The 13,561-nt window shown below is 40.5% G+C and overlaps 1 protein-coding gene across 5 annotated transcripts in view; it reads left to right on the top strand.

Moving 5' to 3' along the window:
• The window catches only part of si:ch73-383l1.1 (receptor tyrosine-protein kinase erbB-4), a 227,842-nt gene that overhangs the window by 155,693 nt on the left and 58,588 nt on the right, over positions 1 to 13,561 (top strand). For all 5 annotated transcript variants that reach the window (XM_035677527.1, XM_035677528.1, XM_035677526.1 and 2 more), the window contains exons 4-11: positions 3,045 to 3,179; positions 4,568 to 4,633; positions 6,629 to 6,747; positions 7,523 to 7,664; positions 8,410 to 8,523; positions 10,669 to 10,795; positions 12,230 to 12,303; positions 13,175 to 13,265. In XM_035677527.1, the coding sequence (XP_035533420.1) occupies positions 3,045 to 3,179; positions 4,568 to 4,633; positions 6,629 to 6,747; positions 7,523 to 7,664; positions 8,410 to 8,523; positions 10,669 to 10,795; positions 12,230 to 12,303; positions 13,175 to 13,265 (868 nt within the window). The remainder of the gene's footprint in view (positions 1 to 3,044; positions 3,180 to 4,567; positions 4,634 to 6,628; positions 6,748 to 7,522; positions 7,665 to 8,409; positions 8,524 to 10,668; positions 10,796 to 12,229; positions 12,304 to 13,174; positions 13,266 to 13,561) is intronic.

Below are 13,561 nucleotides of genomic sequence, written 5' to 3'. Positions count from 1 at the left end.
GATCTCCCTCTCCTGATGGAAAGATCGAAGCATGGAACTGGGGGGGGGGGTTACTAGAGAAGAGCCGGAAGGAGGGGTGGGCCTTAGTGCATGACTGTCGCAAGTTATTGAATGACCACCCAATACAGGCTTGTCATCCCGCTGGAAGAGTTAGTACCCTTGCCGAGATGGACAGCAGAGGTGGCAATTTGTCTTGCAGCGAGCAGGGGGGATCTGGACGCAGGCACTCAAAAGAGCATTTGGGACAGTGCTGGGCTGGTTGAAGTGAAAGATCGCTCCACATAAAATAGCACAATGGAATACATCTGTCATACCTGAAAGGCTTCAAGTGTAGAAATTATTACTTCAAAAATGTTATGAAAAATCCTTTCTTATTTTGTCATTGTCAGTTTGTCAAAGTTAAGACTTTTAAATGCAATTTAAAAGTTAAGCTATTTTAAAGTTAAGACTCTTAAATGTCTGATTGCTTCTCACCTCCTTGGTGCCAATCGTACACTAATGTCAATCAGTTGGAGATTTGGTGAAAATCCTAAAAACTTTTGTAACCCATCCTTTTGTGAAAAACACAACAAAATGTTGTTGGTTTTCGTTTTAGGTGTATATCCCTCTAGTTCACTTTTACTTGTTGAAAGCCTGCACTTTAATAGCCAATTTGCCGCTACACTACAATACCGGAAAACTAGATAGATAAACTGCTGTAGAATTTGGTACATTTATCTTTGTTGCCCAAAGGATGAATCCTTGCGACTTCAGTGATCTTCTGACCTTTCCTCTAGCGCCACCAATAGGTCAAAGATGTCATATATCCAGTAGTCTTGCAAAGCCAGACCTTTCGCCACACTTTATTTTAGCACTGGAGAAACGTCTGGCTGAATCCAGTATCATTCTGGTGTAAGTGGAAAAAACTGCTGGCTTGCCTGTATTTCAAAGCAGACAGTGCCATTGCAAAATAGTGTCAGAAGACTGCAACACTAATGCCGTTCCCATCAGCCTCATTTGTTTATTTGCACATTTTGAACAAAACTATAAACCAAGTTACTACAAATCCTCAGCATCTGTATATGAGAAATAATATCTGCCGTGTAGAATGTTTTCTCTAGTTTTATCATTAAACCCAAAGAAGTGAAAAAAAAATTCATTGCTGAGCTCTTATCCATCATCAAGAGCTGAAAAGACGCCTGTCCCCAAAAAAAGGGCCAGTGAATGAAATTAAAATTGCTGGCTTTGTGAGACTGTGGGTGTGTACACCTTGTGCTCTAGATTTCCTGTGTTTTCCAAGTTGACCTTTGTCTGTTGTCTGCTGGAGGATCTTTTGAGCAGTGTTGGTGGTGCCCTGTATTGTGTCAAGGTGACTCAAGGGAAACCAGATTACAATCTAGCGGTGGTTTAAAGGAAACACATATTGACACATCTGCTGTAGTTACTTTAATTATATGCTTTCTGAATATATTGTCAGTTATGTCAGAAATCTGTCGAGTGGGTAATGGATTGCTGCTTATTTCATTAGTATTTTTAAATGACATCAAAGTGTGCCGTCAGTGCGGTCCACATGATATTTGAATAAAGCACAGCCTGTCCCTTTTTTCACCCGCCACCCATGAATGTAGAACACCCCCTAATAAATCGTCCATTGTGACGGGAACATGATTACATGAAGCTGCCGCTGTAGGCCATTCAGCGGGCAGACGGAGCGCCATGTCACCTCTAAGAGGGCTTTGAATAAATGTCCCCGTCTCTACCAAGGCCCACTTCCTTAATCAGGGTGTCGGATGGTAATGATTAGCTTCCTGCGTGTGCTTCTCAGCTGCTGAATTGTACGCATAACTCATACACTGTTAATAATCTGCCTGGGGAGATAATAACCTTCTTTACTTTTAGCTAATCCAGTCCTGATCTGAACCACATTGTTACTTTTTTCATATTAAATTTCATTTATTATGACAAGTACTTTCATGGAATCTGGCAGTACTTCATATTCAAGGAGAAAGATATGCAAGGTGATTGTATCTAAATCCCTCAACTAGGTTAAATAATACAGTCAGCCAGTGTCCCAGAGAGAAAGAGACACTGATGTGGGCTGTTGTTTCTCTTTTGCCACGGGTCATGGCTTGGGAGGGGGAGATTACTGCAAAATAATTTCATTCTGTGTCCATATCCAAAACCTGGATTAGTAACAGGGAGAGGGATTAGAATTTATTATCACACTCCATGCGCAGGCATCTGTTAAGGGCACTGGTCGTTGAAAAGAAACATATTTTTGCTATTAAGCAAATGCTGGACGTGGAGCCCGCCTTTGTCTTTGGTGCGTCGGCTCTCACTTTGATAGAGGGATGCAGAGTAGGTCAAGAGAGCTGTGATCCCTCATTTTCTCTGAGTCAATTAGATGATTTGGGCCTTTTGTGAGCCAAAAGAGATCTATTGAAGACAATAGTGGAACAATAAAATATTGAACACGTTCCAAAACCCTTTCTTTCTTTTTTTTTACTCTACAACACGAAATCAATGAGTCGCAAGATGTAAATACGTCAACACATCTGCTATTTTTTTTACGTATTTTATCATGGCGAGTATCCTTCTATGAGGATTTGAGGAAGCTATGTATCCACTGCAGTTTATTATTTCAATTTAAATCAACACAAAAAATATCTGGTGCCTGCCAGTGACGTTCAAACTCATTAACTCTCAAGCTAAAAGAAATGATTTAATACTCAGTGCATAATTAGGAAATGATACCAGTGTACAGTTTTGACTTCTTTTCAAAAGTGAGGCTGTTTTGTTTACATAGCAAAATCCATTTACTTGTTTGGTATGAAACATCATTGTCTTTGGACCTGGCATTGAATTACTGTGTGCATTTGTCAATAGCATTTATCTTCATGCTCAGATGCACTTCAGGGAACACCTTACGCAGTCCGGCACTTTGAGGCAAAGCATTGGAGTTAACCTTGAAGTATTGATTTTCTGCCATCATGTACATGTACTATATATCCACGTCTATGAGCTCATCTCTCTCTCCTTCCATCTTTTTTTTTCTCCCCGTGCAGAGATACTGAATGGGGGTGTCTACGTTGACCAGAACAAATTCTTGTGCCATGCGGACACCATTCATTGGCGTGACATTATCAAGAACCCCCAGGCTGAACTGCTGGTGGTACCATCCAACAACAGCAACCTCGGATGTGAGTACCGCATGTGGGTGGAAACCAGTGGAACCAGTAACTTTGGATGAAAATCAAAAATTGTTTTGAGGGCAAACCACATGCCAACATACTGTAGAAGTACACACAAACACACACTCCCCCTACCAGCAGCAGTCATGCCCTATCCCTTTTTATTTATTCTGTTTGCCTGGCAGTCATTTGGAAGCAAAATCACATAGTGTTAGATCAACGTGTGAACCTTTCCATTGTAGTGGTATGGTAGCGGCTCTGCAGCGAGGCCCATGGAGCTGCTGTGCTCTTTTTAAATCTTAGTGAATCTGACAGCTGGTTTGAAACTGCCTACTTCCCCTGGTGCCCGCCCCCCTCTGTGGTCCCTGCAGTCCCTCAGCTCCCTCAGCTTCGGACATAACAGGCGTCGCTATCCGGCGGACATTCTGTGTCCGAAGAACTCGCTGTTAAAGGCAGTCTCTCTCAAACTTTTCTGCACATTTATGGATGAGCCTCTTGCTCTTTCTAAGGGAGCGACAGGGAGACCGTAGAAGTTTCTTTGGGCGCTCAGTATCAAAACATGTCAGGTTGAACAATAGTCACCGAATAGCGAGCAAAGACATGGACAATGGGGAATGTGTTGAGAGATTCTTTGATGGAAAGGCATGATGACCTTTCTTTGCTTACAGTCTGAGCAGAACAAAATCTGCATAGACTCACAACATCAGCAGGGAGTTAGACATTGTGCAAGGCGGGTTACTCTGAAATAAAGGCTTGAGAAGAAGCTTTTAAGTACAATATGTGTAAAACATTGCTATTTTGTTGATTAGATGGCACTGACAGAGGAGGAGGATGAAAAGCAACAAAGAACAGAGGAGGTGGGCCAAAAAATGACAAGAGAGCGTGTGGGAGTTGAGGTTGCCAAATTGGGGGCCTTTGCCAAGCCGTAGTTAGTATTTAACATTAACAACCCCACAGTGGGAGTGGTTGAAGGGGCTGGGTGACAATCTGCTGCACTGTTCCACTTACTCTGTAATTAACCCATAGTCAATTAAGTCTTGATGATGGGGCACTGGCAGAATGAAGGCTGCGAGTTCTCTGTCAGGTCCCACTTTGCCTGTGCGAGTGCCTGACGGAAGGGAGTAGAAGCCTGTCTTTCATGCTTATGTTCTCCACAGGCCACAAGTCGCCGCAGTGGCTCTGGGTCTATTGTCGTATGAGCGAAGGAGACTCAACAGATATGTCACTGTCAGTAGTTGGTGAAGTTTTAAGGGTGTGCGTGAGCGGATGATTGGGCGTATGGTGTGTAAGGGGGCTGGGTCTTGATGCGTGTTTGTGTCTAAACTACATCCGAAGTTTGCTGATGAGTTGTCTGATGTGTGTGTGCGTGTGTGTGTGTTTTTGTGTGTGTTCTGCAGGCAGACGCTGTCATCGCTCATGTAATGGACGCTGCTGGGGCCATCAGGAAGACCAGTGTCAAACCTGTGAGTATGCACATGCACACTACAGTTACCCTAGAAAGCCACCAAGTGCTGGTGGTGGCTGCAAAAGGGCCTATCTACAGTCAGTGTTTGGTTTGTCCATTCTGGGCTACTGTAGAAGCATGGTGGTTCAACATAAAATGGCTTTGAGTTTTAAGTTGTAAGTTATATGTTATATTTAGTTATATTTTATATTGAAAATGTTTATATTGAAACATTTTTTATATATTTGTTTTAATTATTATGTTCTTACTGTTCTACATGTGTGTGTTACCTCATGGGGTCGGGCAAAGGTAAGATTTCATTGTGCGTACTAGCCTTGTGTTTATACTGTACATATGATAATAAACCTCTTGAATCTTGAATCTTGAATCTCATTCTAAGGTAACAGAAATACAATTCCTATATTCGGGTGATTATAGACTAATAAAAACATACCTATGAATATTATATTTCATTTCTGCTAATAGAGCCTCCTTAATGTTACACACTGGGCCTTTACCTTCGATAGAGCTTGCATAGCTCTTTTCCCCTGTCTTCAGCCTTATGCCAAACTAGGCTAACTGAATCCTTACTCAAACTTTTTGAGCACACACAAGACTAACAGGCCCTGTCAGAAAAAGTGTATTTCCCCAAATGATGAACTATTTACTTAAGTCCCAAATAATTAGCATAACCTATTTAGTAAATCAGTGGACCACAACACTGAAGTCCAGGATGAAATAATGTTATTCTGTGATTAGTTTATGGCAGGGTGACTCACTAGACTGAATGATCTGCTTTAAAATAATCTATAATCTGCTATAATCTGTTGAGACACAGATTTATATATATTTTTTTGGTTGTGTGAGTACTTGGGCACCCATCTGTTTTTAGCTGTTTATCTTATTTTATTGAGGTCAAAGACCAATATTAAGGTCACATCCATGTGTTACGGTATTTTTTGTAGCTCTAGTGAGAAGAGTCAGATGAAATGGAAATAAACTAATGGAGAGAAACAGTGCAAAGACAAAAGAGGAAGAAATATTAGTTTTCTGTACAATTACAGTTCTACTGTTCTATTCATGCCATCAGGATCTAGAGAGGGACTGGCCTGTTTTTCACAGACTAATAGACTACAGGCCCTTTTTTCACTGGTACATCATTATGTTCCCAGCACAGCAGAGAGTGAGCACAGCAGTTTTTAATGCCTCAACTTGGAGCTCCTGCTGACTCGCTGGCTGGTATATGTCCTACTGTACCAATAATGTGTAGGAGGCTGTTCTTTAGCGCAAGCATTAGAGCAACTTTGATGCAATAGGTAGGAGCAACATCCAAGTATTGGTGCTGTACTAATAACGCTGACTAGCACAGCTTCCTTTAAAGTAGAAAAACGCAGGAAAGACAATAAGGCAGCTCCCTGGTTACCACACACACGAGTTGGCATGGCAACGAATAAAGCCAGGCTTTTGGGGAATTATCAGCACAGTTGGAAGGTGTCTTTGGCTGATTGGTCCACTTGGCTGATGGTTTATACCATGGCTGAAAACACCCATGGTATAAACACAGATATGGTGAATCAGAGCAGTCCAGCGCCATGGAACTTTTTTTTTCCAACTTTATTTATGTAGAGGAAACCAGCTGAGCTCACTCCAGCAACCTGTCACTTTAGACTAGTACCTGGAATCTGCCAAGCACAACCACAATTATCAGCTGCTAGTCACTAAGCTAAATCTGGTGCGGCTGGAGGATAAGAGGGGCTCCTCTAGAGTCGTTGTTGAGAGAGGAGACAGCGCTTCGTGTCCGTATGGACAAAACCACAAGCGACCTTGTGGTTACAAACCCACTTCCCCCGACCTTTAGGTTGCTGAAGCCCCTAATTTGTTTCTGCTTGAATTCCATATCAGACAATGTTTGTGTAAGGTTGAGGGTGGTGGTATTGTCTCTTTTTATGAGGGTGACTGTGCATGTATGTGTGTGTTGGACCTTTAAAATTCTCTCTTTTCACTTCCTCGGCAGTGACAAAGACGGTGTGTGCAGAGCAGTGTGACGGTCGATGCTTCGGGCCTTACGTCAGCGACTGCTGCCATCGCGAGTGCGCCGGCGGCTGCTCGGGCCCCAAGGACACAGACTGCTTTGTACGTCAGAGTGCACACAAACACACAAGCTGTCGACGTCTTTATATCTCCTTCCTCCTTCTTAACTTTCTTTTAGTTTAAGTTTTAGTTCTTTTGCTTCCTTTCTCTCTCATTTCCAGGACACACACACACACACACACACAACACCCAAAGACCCTCATCATCCTCCATTACACGTGTCTTTTGTGCAACATCTGTTTGTCATCCTCCCCGTCCAAAAATGATACACTTTGTTTACCAGCTGATAAATTGTTTGTCATTTTACGGGGCTGTAAAAGTCTGATGCAGCGACGCTCTTCAAAGAACAAATTGGTGATTCAGTGTTCCAATTAGTATCCCTTTTATCACCTCAAGTTCTTCCTATTTCGTAAACTGGTGCACGACGCACGTGCGCACAATGACAGGGGATGATATTGTAGTTGTAATTCACAGAAAGGCTCATCCAATTCAATTACTGCCGTTTCAGCCTGTGGCCACAGACGACAAAACACTTAAGAGGTTTATGGGAAAACATTTCACCATTTACATCATGGCTGTTGATCAATGGCTCCAATTTCTCTCCCATTTGGCGTTCAAAGAGACAAGGGGCAGTTGCGATCCACATGTTATCCCACGTAAAAATGAAATGCTGCTGTAATACACTTTAACTCACAATGACTTATGTGAGAAAATCCCAACGCCTCCCCTCGCCTGATGTTTCACTCCATGCAACCCCATGGGAAGTCTGGCTTGTATCCTCTGCCTTCAGCTGACTGTGGTTATGTGCTTTCTGCAGGCTTGCACCAATTTCAACGACAGCGGAGCATGTGTGACCCAGTGCCCACAGCCGTTCGTGTACAACCCCACGTCTTTTCAGTTAGAGCACAACCCCAGAGCCAAGTACACCTACGGAGCCTTTTGTGTCAAGAAATGTCCACGTAAGTGTGCTTTAAATTGTCGTAAACAAACAAAATGCTTTGCTGCACGCACATCCTGCAAGTAGATATTGTTACTGTAACATTATTGCCAGAACATAGATTCTCATTATGATGCTCATAATTAAGTTTTATAGTCTGTGAACTGGTGTCAATTGAAGAAGCATTTATCCTCTATATCTATCATGAAATAAGACTCCAGACAATTATTTCAAGTCAAGATAAATTACTCAAACATAAATATATTGTGTATCTCAATCAACTAGTTTCTACACCATCTGTTTTGGCTTCTGGCAGCTGAAAAGGAAGCAAATCTTTGCTCTTACTTTCATGGATATGGAGTCTGAGTGCAGCAGTCATTTAGGGAGCATACATTAAAAGTCAAGCTACATCAACAGATTGCATATTCAAGTTCCACTGATCATCAAATGAGCACACACCAGTCGCACTTCTCCACTGCCGCAACCAAGTACTAATTTGATTCATTACTTTTGCTGAGCAATATAGCCCTAGACCATTAGTTTTGATCATTATACAAACGTGATTAAAATACAATCAATTTCTCGCCATTAGAAGGGTCCTTCTAGGAAATTGTTCTATGAGTTAATGCTACACTTCGATTTTGATGATTTATGTGGTAAAATCATTAAAGAAAAGGTGTGTGGTACCACTTATCATCACAGCCTCTCTACTATGAAACAACTGACTCAAAAGCCAACTAGCACTAACCTTTCTGTGTTACTGTCAGATAATTTCGTGGTGGACCACAGCTCCTGTGTCAGAGCGTGTCCCAGCAACAAGATGGAAGTGGAGGAGAACCGCATCAAAATGTGCATCCCCTGTACCGACATCTGTCCTAAAGGTAAACCATGGGATGTCATCAAGAAATACTACTCCTTTTTCTATTTTTCATAATAGGTAATGTGAAAGAAAATAACGAATGTATAGCCACCCACCCACTTTTGACTGTCCGTCACTGCGTCACACTCCTGCCACCCCATGATATTCAGTGATGGGGCATCTGGCCACCCCTGTGAAAAATTCCTGCTTGTGTCAACCTCAGCAATGCTTATAGACTATTATGGGCATTTTTCTGTTGCTCTTTTTCATGGATGTGGCTGGATAGCTAGATATGTACAAGGATGACTTCCATCTTCATAATCCTGCCTACGAAGCTCCGATTGGTCGGCTATTTTTAAACCAGTGGAAACAGCTGTTGGTAGTCACAACAGCAGGCCTATTTGAACCACGGGATAACTTGATTGGATTAAAAAAATGTATAATTCTATGAAATATTTAAAAGCATGTTTTTTACTTGCATATGTGAAAAGTGACACATCAATGTTTTGGTGTTCATATATCATATTGTTTGGTTTGATGGCTGCACTATAAGTTTCATAATTTGACACTTTGAGTGACTCTTAACTGCCATGACTGGCTCAATTTTTTCCAATTTCCATTCAACTAGGAACGATGCATGGAGAACAAAGTGCAAGTGATGCTGAGGCCAGTAGAACAATTCAATATGTAATATGGAAGCTATACGGAAAATGGAAAATCAGGTTTTATAATGATACCCATTTCCCCTGCTTCCCCCACTTCCTGGCCCACTGCACTGCATTTACTGTATGCACAAGGGCTTATGCAGATAATCGAATAGCTCTATGCTAACAGTGATGATACTGGATTAACAATAGCCCACAAGAATTACTTTAAAAGCTTTATAGGAAATCTTATGAAATGTAGTTTTACGGGAGCCAGCTTAGCTTTTATATTACACTAAATATACTTACAGCTGATATTTTTATTTTTTTACTCCCCAAAGTAGTGAACAGGTCAGTTTAAGCTCCACTTCCTAGCTAACTCTTTTTAAGGTTCATTAATGAAAGGTAAATTAGTTCAATTTATGCTGATTATTAAGGTTGAAATACCCTCTGTACCCTGTGTTTTTTCAAGTGGAAAGTAGGGCCATATTTTTTCACAGTAAAAACATTAGTTACACCATCACTAAGAATTCTATTTAAAAACAAAATCTTCTTTTTGCATGTTATTCATGTATTTATACATTTATTCAAAGGGTTGAACTTGCTGCTACTTATTGTGCCCCATTTTCATATTACTGCTGTGATTTTCCACTATATACTCATTATGTATTGGAGGATAAATATGACAAATATGGCACAAACGGAAGGTCACATGTTTGATCCCCACAACAGTCGACGTGTTAATTAACATGAAATGGTCCCATAACGAGAAACTGCTCGTACCTGTAATTACAACTTACTTTGTGCAAGAGTGTTGGTTAAATGCCTGCAATGTCTGATGTGAAATTAAACAGCATTACCTCAGTTCAATACAGAGGATTAGCCCCTTCATCATATTGTTCTCACAAAGGTAACTGATCTGCCCTTTCTCTTCCGAGGGAAGACAATAGTGTTTTCCTTCAGGCTCTATGTATGGGCTTTGGCATCCATTGATTGGCTAATCTCTTGATTATATCGTCACGCAGCAGGGAGGGGTTAATGAGGGATAGCCCAAGGAACTGTGGGAAATGATAACAAATTAACATTTCAGATATGGAATTGGCTGGTATAAATCACTATCAAAAACTGGTTACACCACTTAATGCAAGCCTTATTCATCATCCCCTCCGCCTCTGTCAGAAATACTTGGCTCACACTAGACCGCAAGTGTAATTAATGCAGATGTAATGAATTCATTATAGGGAGGAATTGGCTGTGGATTGGCCCATGCTTTCATCAAAAGAATTCCAATGCATGCAGAGGGGCCGTGGCCTTGCCTATGCACCAAATGAAAGGGTATATTTTCATAAAAGAGTAGAAAGAATTAAAGTGACAAATAGCTAATAGTAGTTTCTCAAAACGAGGTCTCTGCTATACAAAGTCACTTTGGATATATACTACAGTGGGTAATGCATACCTAAAGCAACATAAACGTTCATTATTTTTAATTATGATGATATGTGTGTTTGCATTTGTTTTACCAGTGTGTGATGGCATTGGGACGGGCAGCCTGCAAACAGCTCAAACAGTGGATGCCAGCAACATTGAAAAATTTGTCAACTGCACCAAAATCAATGGCAACCTCGTGTTCCTCATTACTGGTATTAAAGGGTAAGTGGCAGCTTGAAACCTCACACACACAATGCCTTCAGATGGTGTTTTTCTCTACATAACCCTATGTCAGACAAACTCATGGACACACGAAGCAAGTTCAAAATACCCGGGATATCTTTTAGTTATCTGGCTTCGCTAACCCTAACATCCCAGATCTAGCGGTAAGTCAACCCAGGGTTTCCTGATCAAGCTATGAGTGCATTCACATAAACGGGGTGGTGTTTGCAGATCACAAACATGGACAAGTGAAGAGCAAAGTATATTTAGACAAACACGAAGAAGTTTTACATATAATGCAGGCTAAAGCAACAGTTGCAGCTGTCGAAAGCTGGGGAAAAAATAGCTGGCAATAAAATCACAAACTGTGTGAATGCATAAATTATTAGGCTTATAATATGACTTTCCTATCATTAGAGTAGATCTGACTATAATTACAGTTGTGTATTTTATTAAAATAATGTGTTGCTTGGATGTATTCTTCCGGTGTGTATGATAATTTTAGCCTTTCAGCTGCATTGGCTGTGTGTCCGCTTTTCAACATTAACTGAATTTCAGTCAGACAACTCATGTTTGAAATGTTTATTACAGCAGTATAGTTAGATTTTGGCATCTAGACTCTGACCTCATTACTCCACGCAGATATGTTTATAGATATGTTTTAGATATTGGGGAGTGATGAGCCCCCTAGCTGGAGCCTGCAGGTGGATGCTGGGGTGGTGGGCATTATTGATGCAGGGCAGCAGCGGCATTGACAGAGCAGATCCTGACATTACCTTGCTGAACCCAAATCCTGCATACAGGCCCCTATTGTCTTTTTGGAGGTTTGTTGAATGTTTATAGGCAATCCCTTTAACACTTCATATAGTTATTTATTTCAATGTTCATATAAAAAAATGAATTGGAACAGCTTTAAATGACTACATTGCAATGTGTAGCATTGCACCTTGAAACACCGTTATTGAAATACAACATGCACACTGTCCACGCAAAGCAACAGCAGTCGGATACGAGTGTCAATATTGCACTGGACTGGAATTTTAATTGCTTGAAATAGAGGAGCATGAAACCTAAAGAGGTAGGCCTGTTAACAAACGGTTCTCCATTCCTATACTATTGGGTCAGAGAGTTCTGGTTTGGGAAGGTCAATGAGAAATGTACTCTATTCAATCAAAAACCGCTGTCAAAGTGCCCCGAAGCTCTGCGAAAAGAATGATATTTAACTATGAATGTTACACAGCACATTAGAGGAAACGACTGTTCTGACTTTGACATGAAGAACATATTTTCTTCATGGTGCCTTCAGGTTCACAGTGTTTGTACTTTAAGAACTGTTTTATAAATAAGGTTATACTATACTAACAATATTTGTATGTTACTTTTGATGATAGTGTTCACTTTTCTGTGTGTGTCTACTTTGTGTTTTCTCTTCAGGGACATGTATCATGGTATTGGACCTATGGACCCAGAGCGTCTTAATGTGTTCCGCACTGTGAAAGAGATCACAGGTGAGACTGTTTCGCTGGAGTCACCTTTGATAACCTGACTGAACAAAACATTATTATTGTGTGGTATGTGTGTGTGGAATATGTGGCCACTGAGGTAGTAAAAGAAAGCTTTAAGAAGAAAGTAGAAAGCAGATTTTTGTTGGTGAACTCTAAAATATTATTTTGATGTGTGTGTTTGTGTGTGATAGTTATACGTGCTTACAGTATGTGCCATTGTGTGTGTGTGTGTGCGCATGCTTGTGAGTGTATTTATTCATTAACTATTAGAGGCCTTAAGGGATGAGCAATACCTCGCATACAAACCCTTTTGTCATATTAAACTGCGACTTGCAGTTGAGCCAAACAGCTAATGGAGTGAAACTGCATTTTCATAATGAAAACCCAGGCAATAAGAAAGAGCAATGGCCATTCTATCCCAGCCATTTCCTGCTCTATCCCTTTTAATGTCATTTCCACAGATCCTGATTTGATATAATCTGTCATTAAAGGCAAGTGCAACTGGACAGATTGTGCAGAATATTAAATCCATTCTTTTAATTAGCGTATATTGTCTTCTCTGAGCACATTTCCTGCAAAGAATGTGTTCTTGCTTGAACTTCACAAATGCAGTGCAAGTGCATGACCAAAAGTTGCAGTGCTTTTTTTTTTTCTTTAATGAAAGCAACAAAGAGATTCTTTTTATTCCCTTGCTCATGATTCTTATGTTCCTTCATCAAATACACCCTAGATTCCTTTTCATTAAACTCCTTTTCACAATTTTTTACGAAAAAAACAACTTACAATTTGTGGTAATTACCACAAAAAAGAACAGTGGATAACTTCAAATCTGTTCATTAATTAGCACATGTACTTCTGTCTGATATTTCTTTAGGTTATCTCAACATCCAGTCTTGGCCTGAAAACATGACAGATCTGAGTGTTTTTTCGAACCTGGCAACTATTGGAGGTAGATCTCTTTACAGGTATGTCTTAATGTTACCTTATCACATTTCAGACACAAATTTGACACAATCCAAGGCTTTCGCCTAACTTTTCTGGTGAACTAAAAAAGGGAACTTTCAAACACATAGCACATTAGTTAGTTAGATTACTTTATTAATCCCACTATGAGAAAATTGACTTGTCACAGCAGCATTTGAGTGAAAAAAAAAAATAAATATAGATATTAAAACTATGGTGAGTGGTAAAAGCTATGGTGGTAATTTGAAAACAGAAACTACAACATTGATCAGGTGTTGTAGAGTCTGACAGTGGCAGG

Source organism: Morone saxatilis, unplaced genomic scaffold (assembly GCF_004916995.1).
Source record: "Morone saxatilis isolate NCDOM2014 unplaced genomic scaffold, NCSU_SB_2.0 Contig6, whole genome shotgun sequence".
Lineage (NCBI taxonomy): Eukaryota > Metazoa > Chordata > Actinopteri > Moronidae > Morone > Morone saxatilis.
Note: the sequence above shows the minus strand (reverse complement) of the source record. Positions and strands in the feature narration are given on the sequence as shown.